The following is a 12,633-nucleotide window of genomic DNA, read 5'->3' as shown; positions in this document are numbered from 1 at the left end:
TCACATGATGACAACGTGTAGCGTCGCCACAGAGGGGGTCCTCATAGAAGCTTTGTGTGGTGTCCGTTTCGTGTGCCAGTCGTTGTTCAACGTTAAATATTTTCAGGTGTTTGGGGTCATTCGAGTCATCCCAAGTGCCTTTGAGAGCAGGGCCCCCTGCACCTGCTTCCTGGCTGTCACCGACTGCCTTCTTCTTGGGGGTGGATGGATGCTGCTGAGGCACGTGGCCTTGGATAGTCCACCAGGAAGGGCTTCTAAGCTGACACCCCGTGTGCTTATCATCTGCCCTGGGGTTTGCAAGGGCGTATCCTGTGCCCAGTAGGCCCCTCCCTGTCAATGCCAGTAGCTGCCCCCAGGTTGTGACAGCTGGAGGCGTCTCCAGGCCCAGTTTCCCGTGGGGAGCAAACGCAGCAAGTGACTGAGCCCTGATCTGCTCTGTGGAATAAGACAGGCAAAGCTCCTTGCGGCACAGAAAGTTACATGACTTTTAATGTCATCTGTAGAGAGAAGACTTTGTAGAGTAAGGTACACGTTCAGGCCACGTTGCCAAGGGCGTGTGGAGTGGTTAGAGTGTGTGCCCCCACCCCTTTGCCCCTTCGTCCCTACCTGCCTCCCGGTTGCCTGCTGGCAGCTAGGCTTTGCCTGGGACTTGGAAACAAGTTGACAGAGCAAGGACTCTGTGTCTTCTGGGCCTTCACGGGATGGCTCGGCGAAGCGCATATGCGCTTCACGCAGTGCGGTGGGAGCTGAGAGGACTTCCGGGAGGAGGTGTGGCTCCGGATATGGGTTCAGATAGAAAGAAGAGGCAGAGGTGGCGAATGGCAGGCTGGTCTAAGCCGAGGGAGCCCCCGTGTCGGGGGGACCTCCGGCAGCACTCGGGGGTCACACCGCTGGTGGAGCACGTGGGAACTGAGTGGCCATGGAGTGGCATGGCGAGGTCCTAGGGAGGCCGGCTGCCGTGACACTGGATGGCACGCCTCCCTTAGCCTGGGTTGCTCTGCGCAGGTGACGTGCAGAGCCCCCCGGTGACCGGATGGTGCTGGGGGCACAGGGCTGGGCCGCAGGGCAGGTGCCCGGGGACCAGCCACGTGCTCCTCTCTGCCTCGCTGCGGTGCTCTGCCACAGGGTCCTCTGGAAAGGCCACCAGCAGCCCTAAATCACCAAGTTTGGTGGCCGTGTCCTCGTTAGTTGGTGGTCTGCCGGTACCAGATACGCATTTTAACTGCATGGTTTGGCAAGTTCTGACAAACGTGTGTGCCTTGGAAAGCACCACCCACAGTCACGATGTGGACATCTTCGTCCTGGTGTGTGTCTTAATGCTGTCTGGTGTCTCTTCAGGGTGTTTAACACTGATACTCCTTTCTCAGAATGTTCCCTCCCTAGTGTCTGCTGTGGACCCGGCTCCTCAGCCTTTGCGAGCACTGATTTTGTTTTCTGCTACGCTTGATCTTAGCCAAAAGGCCGAGAAGTGATGATGATTTTGCTTTTTAATTGGCATTCTGTTTTCCGCCTGTCCCTTAATTGTTGGGGTTCCCCAAAGGCCTGCCATCTGTTTTATTGGCAGGAGTTAAGCCCTAGCCTGGGATAAGCAGCCCACGAGACCTGTATTCCGTGGTCCTGTCCACGTCCAGGCACACGTCCACCTGTGTGGGCAGCTGGTGGTGCCTGTGCCTCCCTCGCTTGGTTTTCTAGGCAGACTTGTCCTTTTCGTGCCTGGTCCCTGGCAGGCTCACTCCAAGAACCGCTGCGAGTGTCCACGGCGCTCCTGGGTCCCTCGGCTCTCACTTCTCCTGGCATCTCCTGCCCTCACTGGTGCACTTAGAGCTCGTTTGCCGCCCCGCTCCTGGCACCTTCGCGGCGCCACCTGTGGGTCCTCCCTGCTGCGTTCAGGGCTCTGGACCCTTGAATGGTTGGTCTCAAGTCTGCCTCTTTCCATGTGCTCTCAGCTTGGGCGATCTGAAGCCAGCTGTGCCTCACCTGTGTGGCTTCGCCTTGGCTCCCCTCTCCATCCCGCACCTGCTTCCTCTTGGTTTGTCATGACCCTCCTGTCACCTTGTCCTGGAAGGGGGGCTGTCCTAGAAGCTTCCTTCTACTGGAGGAGAATCAATCCTCTAGAATTAGCTGCCCATTCAGGACTCCCCTTGAATGTCAGTGACCTGGGCACGACCAGGATTTCTTAAGGACGCAAAATATATGATAAATTGGACTGGGTTAAAATTTAAAACCCGATCTTCAAAACCCACTGTTAAGAAAACGCAAAAGCTGACTGCCAACTGGAAACACGTACCTCACAAAGTGTTTCGACCTGTTTATTGCTCGAGCTGGACACCAAATGTGTCTTCGGGTTAATGTTTTAGGAGACGGTGAAATCTTCCTTTCCCGTTTTTGGGGATTCCTGAAAAAAATACTCCCCAAGCCATGAGTTTGCATAGAGAAACGAGTGAAGTGGGTAAGTGCAGACTGGCTTTTTCACGTCGTGCCTGTCTGCCGTGTCCACAAAGGAGGCCTGGCCAGCAGGTCACACCGCACCTGAGACTGGAGTCCTTCTGCTCCTGGTGCCTGGGTGGCCTGCGCCTTCTTACACGACTGTAGGTCCCCAGAACCTGTAATTAAAACATAGGCAATATCAGCATTTTTAAAACCTACCCCTAGCATTCCAGGGGGCAACCAGCAGCTTTTTGCCAGGGTCCAGAAGGCCCGACAGACCCCCGGAAAACCCTATCAGCCAACAATTGACCTACACCTTTGACTTTTGGGAAGGTGCACAGCCGTCCCCTTGCCGGCTCTGCCCATGTCCTCCCAGACGCGTTGCCTTTCTGGACCTATCACTTCCCCGCCTGCACTCAGGAGAGCAGGACAGGCGAGGAGGGGGCCCCGGCAGGACGGAGTCTGAACAGCGGGTCGTCCGCCAGGTGGGCCACCCAGCGGGTAGCTCCGTGGGAGGGAGTGTCCCTCGTGTGGCAGGAGCCGAGCCGGCTGTCCGAGGGAGGGCTGATTCGGGGGTGCCCGCCGTGAGGGCTGGGGTACAAGAGGCCCGGACCGTGGCAGCCGCTTGGTGGGGGTGGGGTGGGGTCTGGACGATGAAGGAAGGGTTCTTCTGCAGGGACGTGAGTGGGGACCGGGTTTGGCGGGACGAGGTGCTGCGGGGCCGGGCAGGTGGGGAAGGCCAGACCCGAGCGCCCGCTCCGGACGCCAGCAGCACAGGGCCTGGTGGCAGAAGGCTGAAGAGACACGCACAGGGCACCCAGAGAAGGTGGGCGGCGGGGGCGGGGGGGGGGGGGTCCCCGGGGCCTGCCGGCAGGAATATAGAGCCCGAAGACCTCTCTGGGCCGGTTGGCGGAGGACTGGGGAGGCGGTGGGTTCTAGGTAGAGGTGGCTATGGTGCTGAAGGCGGGAGCGCGCACCCACGGAGAGGGAGAGGGAAGAGGCAGGCGGCAGAGTGTGGCCCTGCCCTGCGCTTGGTTTGCGGTCGAGCGGGCTGCCGGGCTGCGGACACACAGCGGCGTCGGGGCGCCACGTACCCGGTCGTGAGCGGCAGAGGCGGGCAGGAGGGGAAGAAGGAGGCCCTGTGTGGAAGGGGGGGGGGGGGGTGCCGTCCCTGGCAGCCGTGCGCCCGTGGAGGCCGTTGGGTCCGGAAGCTCTGGGGCCATCTGGGTGGCCATCCGTGTGGCCTGGCTTTGTGAGGAAGCACCCAGGAAGGCCCCGCGTCCCAGATGCTGGCCTGACCGCCGCCTGGGCGCCCCCCGGGTCTAGGTCAGGGGCAGGAGACTCCCGCGGTCCCGAGTTACAGGGCCTCCAGAGCTCTGACCATGCAGCCTTTGGGTTTGTGTGGAAATCGTGGCGTGGGGTGGAAACTAGAAATACTACAGGAGTTCCGTCAGAAAACTTGCACTGAATCAGAGCCGCTCTGTAGACCGGGAACGATATTTGGGAGACGACAACCGTTGGTTGGTTGTTGGTATTCTAGCAAGTTGCTCCTTGCCACGTTAGCGTAGGTTTCCGTGTTTTATTTATTTATTTTTTTTTTTTTAATTTTTTTTTCAACATTTTTTATTTATTTTTGGGACAGAGAGAGACAGAGCATGAACGGGGGAGGGGCAGAGAGAGAGGGAGACACAGAATCGGAAACAGGCTCCAGGCTCCGAGCCATCAGCCCAGAGCCTGACGCGGGGCTCGAACTCACGGACCGCGAGATCGTGACCTGGCTGAAGTCGGACGCTTAACCGACTGCGCCACCCAGGCGCCCCTAGGTTTCCGTGTTTTAAATGGTTTCTCAGAAGCCTGAGAGTGTCGATATTTCACATACCCTAGGCTTTCACGTCGTCCCGAGTCAGTTCTCCCGACAGGACGTGCCTAGTTTTTCGTCTGTCGTGCGTGGGTTCTGGGTTGCCCCGTGGGGACCCGTGGGCGAGAAGCCCTCCTTTCCGGCCCCGGAAGCAGAGCCCGGCCGCGGGGTGGGGGCTGCTGGGAAGATCGGTACTGAACCCCGGGGGCTGTACACCCTCGGGGCGTGTGGTCAACCAGGGGATTGTGCTTCTCCCCTTCCTGACGCGGGACCGTCTTCGCCTCTGTTTCTAGGACCGTCCTGGTGCGGTTGGAAGGCTGCAGCCACCCGGTTGTCATGAAAGGCTTGTGTGCCGAGTGTGGCCAAGACCTGACCCAGTAAGTCCTGGCAGCTTGCGGGTGGAAGGCGGCGCCTCTCCGCGTTGGAGGTGGCGTGACCTACGGGTGCGAAGCGGCACGGGCGGCCTCAGGCACCCCGCTGTGTCCGGTGACCCGAGGCAGTCTCCCGGGGAGGTGTCCTTTCTGGCTTTATTTCCATAAGTCCCGAAAGCATGGAGCACGTCAGATGGTCACTGGCGTGCTCGGTTTGCTTTCTCCTCCCCGCCGAGCACACTGCACATCCTCCCGGGCCCCCCGGGCCCCCCTGCCCCACTCCCTGGGCTCCTTCACCACCAGTGCTGTGCGGTCGCGCTCATTGTCTGTGCAGAGCAGCGCGGACTGTCCTGTGTTTGCGTAGGTGAGGGCCTCTGTTGCAGTGTGGCCGTCACAGTTCATTCCCAAGAGACCTTCGTGTTTTGTGAGAACTTGGCCTGTTGTCAGACCCCGGATGGCCTCTCAGCAGCTGGCCGCAGAAGGACGTGCTGCACTGAGCTAGCAGTGAGCCTCACCTGAAGTGTGAATTAAAATCCTACCCTGGAAGCCCCGGGTGCTTTCTGGGCGTGGGTCGTGGGGTCACCCACGGTCCTGCGTGCCTTCTGTGTACAACTCGTTCAGGGTGTTCACGTCTGGCCCTTCTCCCGTGTGCAGGTTGCAGAGTAAGAACGGGCAGCAGCAGGTGCCTCTGTCCACGGCCACAGTGTCCATGGTGCACAGTGTCCCAGAGCTGATGGTGAGCTCCGAGGTGAGTCCCGCCTCTGGCGGGGGCGACGTGTCGGACAGAACGTCTCCGGAGAACGGCAAGGAGCACGTGTGGGCCTTGTGCCGTGCAGAGGACGGTTGCAGAAAGTACTGCGTCTGCGGGCGTCATAGCCGCTGGTGGGACCGGCGGTGTGTGAGCAGCGTGCCGCCCCCCTGCTTCTGCTTTCCCAGAGGGTCCTGCTTACCGGGGACGCGCTGGCCTCACGGCTTCGGAGCCGGGAGCTCTCCCGGGTGCTGTGGCTCACGTGGTCCCCCGGTGCGTGGCTGGAAGCGGTGGGTCCGGGAGGCCGACCGAGGGGAAGGCCGGAAGCTGCCGGAGGCTGCAGTTTGAGGGCTGGGAGCAGGCAGCTGTGCGTCGGATCTGAGCGGGCAGCGCCGGCGGAGCGGATGTGGGGGCAGGGAGGGGACGGGAGAGCACGCCAGTTCGGCCCTCCTGTGGGGCAGTCCCCGAGCATCCCCGTACCCACGGACCTAGTGCACGAAACCGCCCTTACTTCCCCTGCATTTCAGAAGTCACGCGGGCAGTGTGGGTCAGGGGTGTCCTGACCCCCGTTTCCATAGGCCAGGGGTGCAAATGGCGGGTGAGGGAGAGGCACCAGGATGAAGCCCTTGATGGGCTGTGCAGAGACTCAGCTCTTGGTGGGGACCAGTCTCCCGGCTGCCCGTTTATGTAGGTGGCGGGTGAAACTTTTTCAGTCACGATTTGATGAGATTTGTGCTTTAAAAAAAATTTATATAAGTTCTGGTTGGTTAACATACAGCGTAGTGTTGGTCTCAGGAGTAGACTCCGGTGATGCGTCACTCAGGGGCCACACCCGGCGCTCATCCCAGCCCGTGCCCGCCACCCACCGGGCCCCTCCCCCACCCACCTCCCCGCCAGCCACCCTCAGTTTGTTCTGTGTGGTTAAGAGTCTGTTGTGGTGTGCCCCCGTCTGTTTTTGCGGACACAACCGGTTTCTTTTCATTTCTTTTCTCATTGGTTTACATGTTAAGTCACAGGATTACGATCACAAATCATAACGTCATCAGAGTTTGGACCCAGTGGACTGGCTGGGGAGGCTGGGGTCTGGGCAGCGTGGCCCCATGTGCTGTGTTGGCGTGCAGAGAGCCTCGAAGCACCTCTCCCGGCTTCCTTTGGTTTCTCCTGACAAAATCGAATTTTGTTTTGGATCCAGATGTACTTACCGACTTTCCTTTCTATTTCGCTTCAGCAAGCCAAGGAGCTGGGAAGGCAAGACCAGCAGCGGCTACATCGAAACAGAAAGCTGGTGCTCATGGTCGACTTGGACCAGACGCTGATCCACACGACAGAACAGCATTGCCAGCAGATGTCAAACAAAGTGAGCGGCCCCAGCAGCTCCTCTCGGCGACGCTTCTTGGGCCAAGGAGGCTGGCTGGGGCGGGAGTCCAGGGCCCATGCTCTCAGGGCCGTTTCCCCTAGCCGGTCCCCACCGGGAGGTGCCGAGGCACGCTCCCACCCTCCGGTGCCTGGTCCACACGTGGTCCCATGAGTCAGGAAGGTTGAGGGTTCGGGGCCTGGAGGACCCAAGGCCCAGCGGTAGACAGTGGGGTAGACGGCAAGGGAGGAGTGGTCGGGGGGGGGGGACACAAGCCGGCAACACCTCCAGAAGTACCTGGAACACTGGGGGCAGCGGTGCAGGTGGGTACCTGGGCCTGCACTCACGACAGCAGATAGAGGCTGGGTCCGCTCTGCATAAATCCTTCCGGGAAATTAAATTTCCAGAGAAAGTAAAGGGTCAGGGGCGGAACCGTGTTTGAGTATACGTCGAGCGTCTTCCCACCCTTCGCTCCTTTCCTCTGTATGGAGCCTGGGGACTTAAATTTCTGGCCCCTCCCCAAGGCATTGAGCCGTGCCCGTTACGGATGGCTGTCTGAAGGCTGGCACCAGCTTCTGCCTCCTTGACTAAGGAGGCCTCACCGGCGTGGACGTGGTCAGTTACTTAAAGTCTTCGTTGGTGGGGTTGATGTGCAGACTGTTGTCGGTGCCTGCAGGTGTCAGTTCCTGGCTGTGGCTGCGCGTGGTGGGAGAGCCTCTGACAGGCCAGCAGCCGGGGATGTGAGACCCCAAGAGCAGCAGGACAGGTCTGCTCACGGTCGTGGGGGGGGTTCGCTGCAAACTTTTCTCGGAACACACCAGGCCGTTTTAGTTTGGCCTCGTGAATAAATCCGGTGACACAGGCGCAAACGTGGACCATCTCCGCTAGTCCCGAAGGGCGCAGAGTCACTTCTGCCTCCGTACATTGCTGACGGTGAGGACTGATCTCCTACTCATGAGCGGAGAACTTGTCCTCCAGCAACGTCCTTGTCACTTCAGTTCTGTCTCCCATAAAACAGCGTGTATTTTTTTTAAGTTTATTTATTTGGAGAGAGAGAGAGAGAGAGAGAGAGAGAGAGAGAGAATCCCAAGCAGGCCGCACTGTCAGCACAGAGCCCAACATGGGGTTCAAAGTCACGAACCGTGAGAACATAACCTGAGCCGAAATCAGGAGTCAGACGCTGAAGTGACTGAGCCACCAAGAGCCCCAGCAGCACACGTTTTAGTTGTATTAGCACTTTTTCACTATCTAACATCTCGTATCACCATATACTTTTGTGTGCAGCATAAGGTGTTAGTAAATACTCTGCGACTGTTTCGTTCATAACAACTCTGCTTAATTATCTTACAGCTGGAGGACTTCAGGGGCGCCTGGGTGGCTTGGTCGGTTGAGCGTCCGACTTTGGCTCAGGTCATGACCTCATGGTTTGTGAGTTCAAGCCCCACATTGGACTGGTTGCTGTCAGTGCAGAACCTGCTTCAGATCTGTCTCTCCCTCTCTCTCTGCCCCTCCCCTTCTCTCTCTCTTTCTCTTTCTCTGTCTGTCTGTCTCTCTCTCTCTCTCTCTCACTCAAGAAATAAACATTAAAAAAAAAGAGTCGGAGAACTTTATGTAAAGCAGTAGTTTCTGCACGTATGTGCTTGTGTGTACGTGGCCATAGCCGGCTCTGGGCTTCCTTGTGCCTTTGAAGTCGGCACGTTTAATTCATTTCACAGCAGTTTAAACTCGTCGTAACATGCCTGTTCCTTGGCTTGTGTGATCTGCAAGGTGAAGGTCTCCTCCCATCCACGTGGACGGGCCTCAGCTCCGGCTGGCCTCCGTGGCTCCACCCGCACCTGTGCCCACAGGTTACCTGCGGGCCGGCTCTGCCCAGCACTCAGGTGTGCACCCGCACACCTGTTGTGATGTCTAGAAAGATGTGTTTAACTCTTCACTTTGGCGATCTGAACTTGTGTTTTTAAGGACGTTTATATGCACCTGTGGAGGACACGGAATGTAATTTCTAGAATTCCATACTCCAAAATGCTTTAACAGAACAGCTGCTTCATGAAGGGTTTGACCACTTTAGAGCTAGTAAAAAGTTAAGTAGGCCCAGGGTCGCTTACTTTTAGTTTTCAGTGTTTCAGAGTTATCTTACTGAGAAGATTAATGATAAATAGGGATTAAAAGGATCAACGTTTAGTTTCCTAAGGAAAATAAGTTTCTTTGTATATTAACGACGTGTAACTTGTTGGCATTACTAATCTTACCTATCTACTAAAAGTGGTTTGAAATACTATTTCAGGTTTGGTGTTGTATTTGTAAGTTAGTAAACCCGTATCTTAAAGCAGTCACTGAGCCAGATTAAGTTCCGTGGGACTGTTTGGTTTACTCCCATCAGTACTTGGGGGGGGAGGACCATCATGCGTGGATCACTGGAGACCTGTTCTAAGTGATCCGCCGTGGCCGTGCTACTTGGCAAGTGTTAGGGTTTGAGGACACAGATCCTTGCTTTGCTGTTAACAGACAAAGACCACGGTCCAAACGGTGCGAGGATCTGCTGACGCCGCTGAAGCCCGTGGTTGCCGAACGTGGTGACCGTGGCGGTTCATCACAGGCGGCGACGTGGGTGGGTTCGCTGCCGGGACCGTCATTGACAGTGTCTTGGGTGGTTACCGCGGGGGACGGGGGGCGCAGTCCGGAGGTTGCCGTCCAGGCGCCTCATGCCTTCTCACCGGGCATGCCTGTTCTTCCAGGGTATCTTTCACTTCCAGCTGGGCCGCGGCGAGCCGATGCTGCACACGCGTGTTCGTCCGCACTGCAGGGAGTTCCTGGAGAAGATCGCCAGGCTGTACGAGCTACACGTCTTCACGTTTGGGAGCCGGCTGTACGCTCACACCATCGCAGGTGGGCAGCTCAGTCCTCGGTCACCCGTGCCGGACTCACGCGTTGCGTGGGCGTTGTCCCCAGTAGGTTAGGTCTCTCTTCATTTTCAGTGACATCCTTAAAGACGAGGGGACACACGAAGCTCTCCCAGGCTCCTTCCCAGTCCCCGAGCTAGCTCTTGCCTCCCCAAATGGGCAGGCCACCCCCGCTCTGGTCAGGTGCATGCCGCGGGCTGGTGTGAAGGTTGGTCAGCACTGCAGCTGTGTGGAAATGTAGAAACTTGCTACGTAAGCCTTCTCAGGGTGTTTTTGTTTTGGTTTGGAAACACCTCTGGAGCCGTGTTGCTTACTGACGCTCTAAGTGCAGGTAAAACGATTGTCTCTTATTTGTAAATGAATGACGTGGTGACTTAGTGTTAACCTGTTGTCTTGGTGCAGCTTAGTGGTTGCGTGCTGGCCGTGCGTGTGCCTCGTGTGTGCGTAGGTGTCCCTGGTGGTGCCCACCAGTGGCCCGCCTGGCTGGGGGCGGAGCCCCGGGCCCGGCCTTCACCCCGCCCAGGGGCAGCTAGGGCCCGGTCCGCCCTGACCAACCGTGGACGTTGGCACCTGCGTTGTAGGTGCTCACAGCACCTTCGTGGCCAAATTAAGTACTTCCGAATGGAAATATTTTTACGGGTTGGTTTTGGTCTTTGTTGACGGAGAAATGACTTCCGAATTCTCCTCTACACCTAGCGCCCCGTAGGAGGTTGTTACCACGAGCACATCGGCTGTGTGCGGAAGTTCCTTCCTCGTGCAAGAAGGAACTTTCCTGAGATGCGAACGTGGTGGGACCACTCCGTGGAGCTCTCGTACCAGTGAGCACCAGCACCCTGGGTGGAGGAGCGGTTAGGTCCTCGGGTGCCCCCCTCAGGCTGCCTCCTGGCACAGGACGACTTGCCCTTCCCCTGCGGAGTCTTGGCATCTCTCTGGACCTCCATCAGGAGGACCTGCATGGGGTAGAGAAGATAACACCGGTGTAAATAGAAGGGCTTGGGGGAGGCGTCCCTGGCAGTCCAGAGGATGTTCCCGGGGGGCCTGAGCCCTCCAGAGCGAGGCCCGCCTCAGGCCGTCTGTGCCCTCTGCGCCTCATGCGCTTTGTGCCTGAGAGTCCACATCCAGAGACGTGGCAGGAAGTTCTCCTTCCCGTGGGCCAGCGTCCCCGCACAGACGGGTGCAGAGCCCCTCGGCCGAGCAGCACTGAGGCCGGGGGACCCACAGTCACCGCGTGGCTGCCTCCAGCACTGGCGACGGCACCGCGCACGCAAGAGGCCCTGGGAGGAAGCCCGTGGCCCGAGGGACGAGTGCCCCACGTGGCTTTGAGGTGGTCGAGCCTTGAGAGGGCAGGACGCTGGCACAGGCAGGCCCTGGGGCCGGGTGGGTGCATTCTGGCACCAGGTGGGTGGACTTGCTTGTTGGCAGGAGACTGCTGGGGCCCTGCCATGGTTTTTCACCAGTTTCGAGCCATGGTTTCTACACCTTCCTCTTCCTGTCACCTTTCACGTTCTGGAAGTTCTCGCTTTCACAGAGTGTATGTTTTTAGTGTGATCAGGATACGTCTCTTTTTATTCGGATAAAACCGTTAAGCGTCTGAGGTGCTTTTCACTTACTGTAGAGATTCCAATAATTCTGTGAGAGGCTTCAGGTTCAGCCACTGAGTGCCATCAGTGTTCGTATGGGACTTAGGTTTTTCTTACTTCGTGAGGACGTACGTTTGTAACATTTCTTCTCCGAGTGGTGTTTGTTCATAAACGCACAGATTTAAACCCTTTAAGTGCCATGTGGAAGGCCCCGTGCACGGCGGTGTGGGGCACGCGGTGCAGACGCCAGGGCCCTGGGGCGCCCTGGCTTTGATGGGGTGTGTCTGGCGGTCCTGGGGTCCCGGCCGACAGCGAGTTGTGGAGGTGGGCTGCCGTGCCCGCCTTCACAACGATGAGGGGATACGCCCTGAAGGGGTCTCCGGAGGGCGCGGCCGTGTCGCCGGATGGGCCTGAAGCCGCCCGGCGCCCAGCTCGCTGCTTCGCGAACAGCCGAAGGTGCGGGGAAGCTGCACGTGGCGGCACAGCCGGACCCTTCGGTCCCGGCGCCCCCCGCGCCGCAGGACTGTGTTCACATGTCGTCGCCCTGCGCACCGCAAGCGTCCCCGGGGCGTGCTGCTGAGCCGTGTTCATCTGCTGTCCTCAGCCAAGTTCCAGGTAGGGTTAGATCCAGTGAGCGCTCCACAAGCCCGCGCCTTTAAACACGGTGAAAGGAACCGCGAGTGAATCACGGTCCTACCAGGAAAAACGAGGGCGGCTGGTGTCCGTGTGTGACGCTTCGTGTCCCCGCTGTCCTCACAGCACAGCAGGGGCTTCACCACCTGCGGAGCAGGACATTTGCGGCTCACGTGTCTGACCTTCATTTTGTTTTCTCTCCAAAGGCTTTTTAGACCCTGAGAAGAAGCTTTTTTCTCATCGAATATTATCGAGGGATGAATGTATTGACCCATTTTCTAAAACAGGAAACCTTAGGTACGTACCTGGTTGTGTTCATCTCTGGGGCTCACTGGGAAGTTTGTGGTGGAGAGAGCACCAGACCCGTGATTCTGGGTTTATTGCCCCCATTCCTTCGTCCCCCGCCCCCCGCCATGGCACTCAGAAAGCCTGCTGTCTTACCACCACCACCCTGCCTCCCCCCCCCACTCCCCGAGCATCCAGGCAGTGGTGGGCTCCTGGGTGGGGCTTGGCTGGGGCCCCAGGAGTCGGGGGTCTGGGGAAGGCAGCTGAGAACCGGGCTGGGACGTGAGGGACGAGGGAGGTGACAAGCCAGGGGATCGGAGCCCTCCCAGGCACCACAGCTTGAGAGGAGGAGGGGCTGGTATTTCCTTAGGGGCTTGCACGCCGCGAGTCCTGCTGGTTCATCAGATCTGGAGTCACATTCCCACCTCTTCCTGGCACCACCATGGGCCCCTGCCTGTCCCACTCTCTGCTCTTAGA

General features: G+C 58.3%; 1 protein-coding gene across 4 annotated transcripts in view; it reads left to right on the top strand.

The window, feature by feature from the left end:
* Positions 1–12,633, top strand: part of CTDP1 (CTD phosphatase subunit 1) — a 57,359-nt gene that overhangs the window by 6,174 nt on the left and 38,552 nt on the right. For all 4 annotated transcript variants that reach the window (XM_058691751.1, XM_058691749.1, XM_058691750.1 and 1 more), the window contains exons 2-6: positions 4,579–4,662; positions 5,311–5,404; positions 6,633–6,761; positions 9,494–9,644; positions 12,078–12,168. In XM_058691751.1, the coding sequence (XP_058547734.1) occupies positions 4,579–4,662; positions 5,311–5,404; positions 6,633–6,761; positions 9,494–9,644; positions 12,078–12,168 (549 nt within the window). The remainder of the gene's footprint in view (positions 1–4,578; positions 4,663–5,310; positions 5,405–6,632; positions 6,762–9,493; positions 9,645–12,077; positions 12,169–12,633) is intronic.

Source organism: Neofelis nebulosa, chromosome 11 (assembly GCF_028018385.1).
Source record: "Neofelis nebulosa isolate mNeoNeb1 chromosome 11, mNeoNeb1.pri, whole genome shotgun sequence".
NCBI lineage: Eukaryota > Metazoa > Chordata > Mammalia > Carnivora > Felidae > Neofelis > Neofelis nebulosa.
The sequence above is the reverse complement of the archived record's forward strand: the minus strand, read 5'-3'. Positions and strand labels throughout refer to the sequence as shown.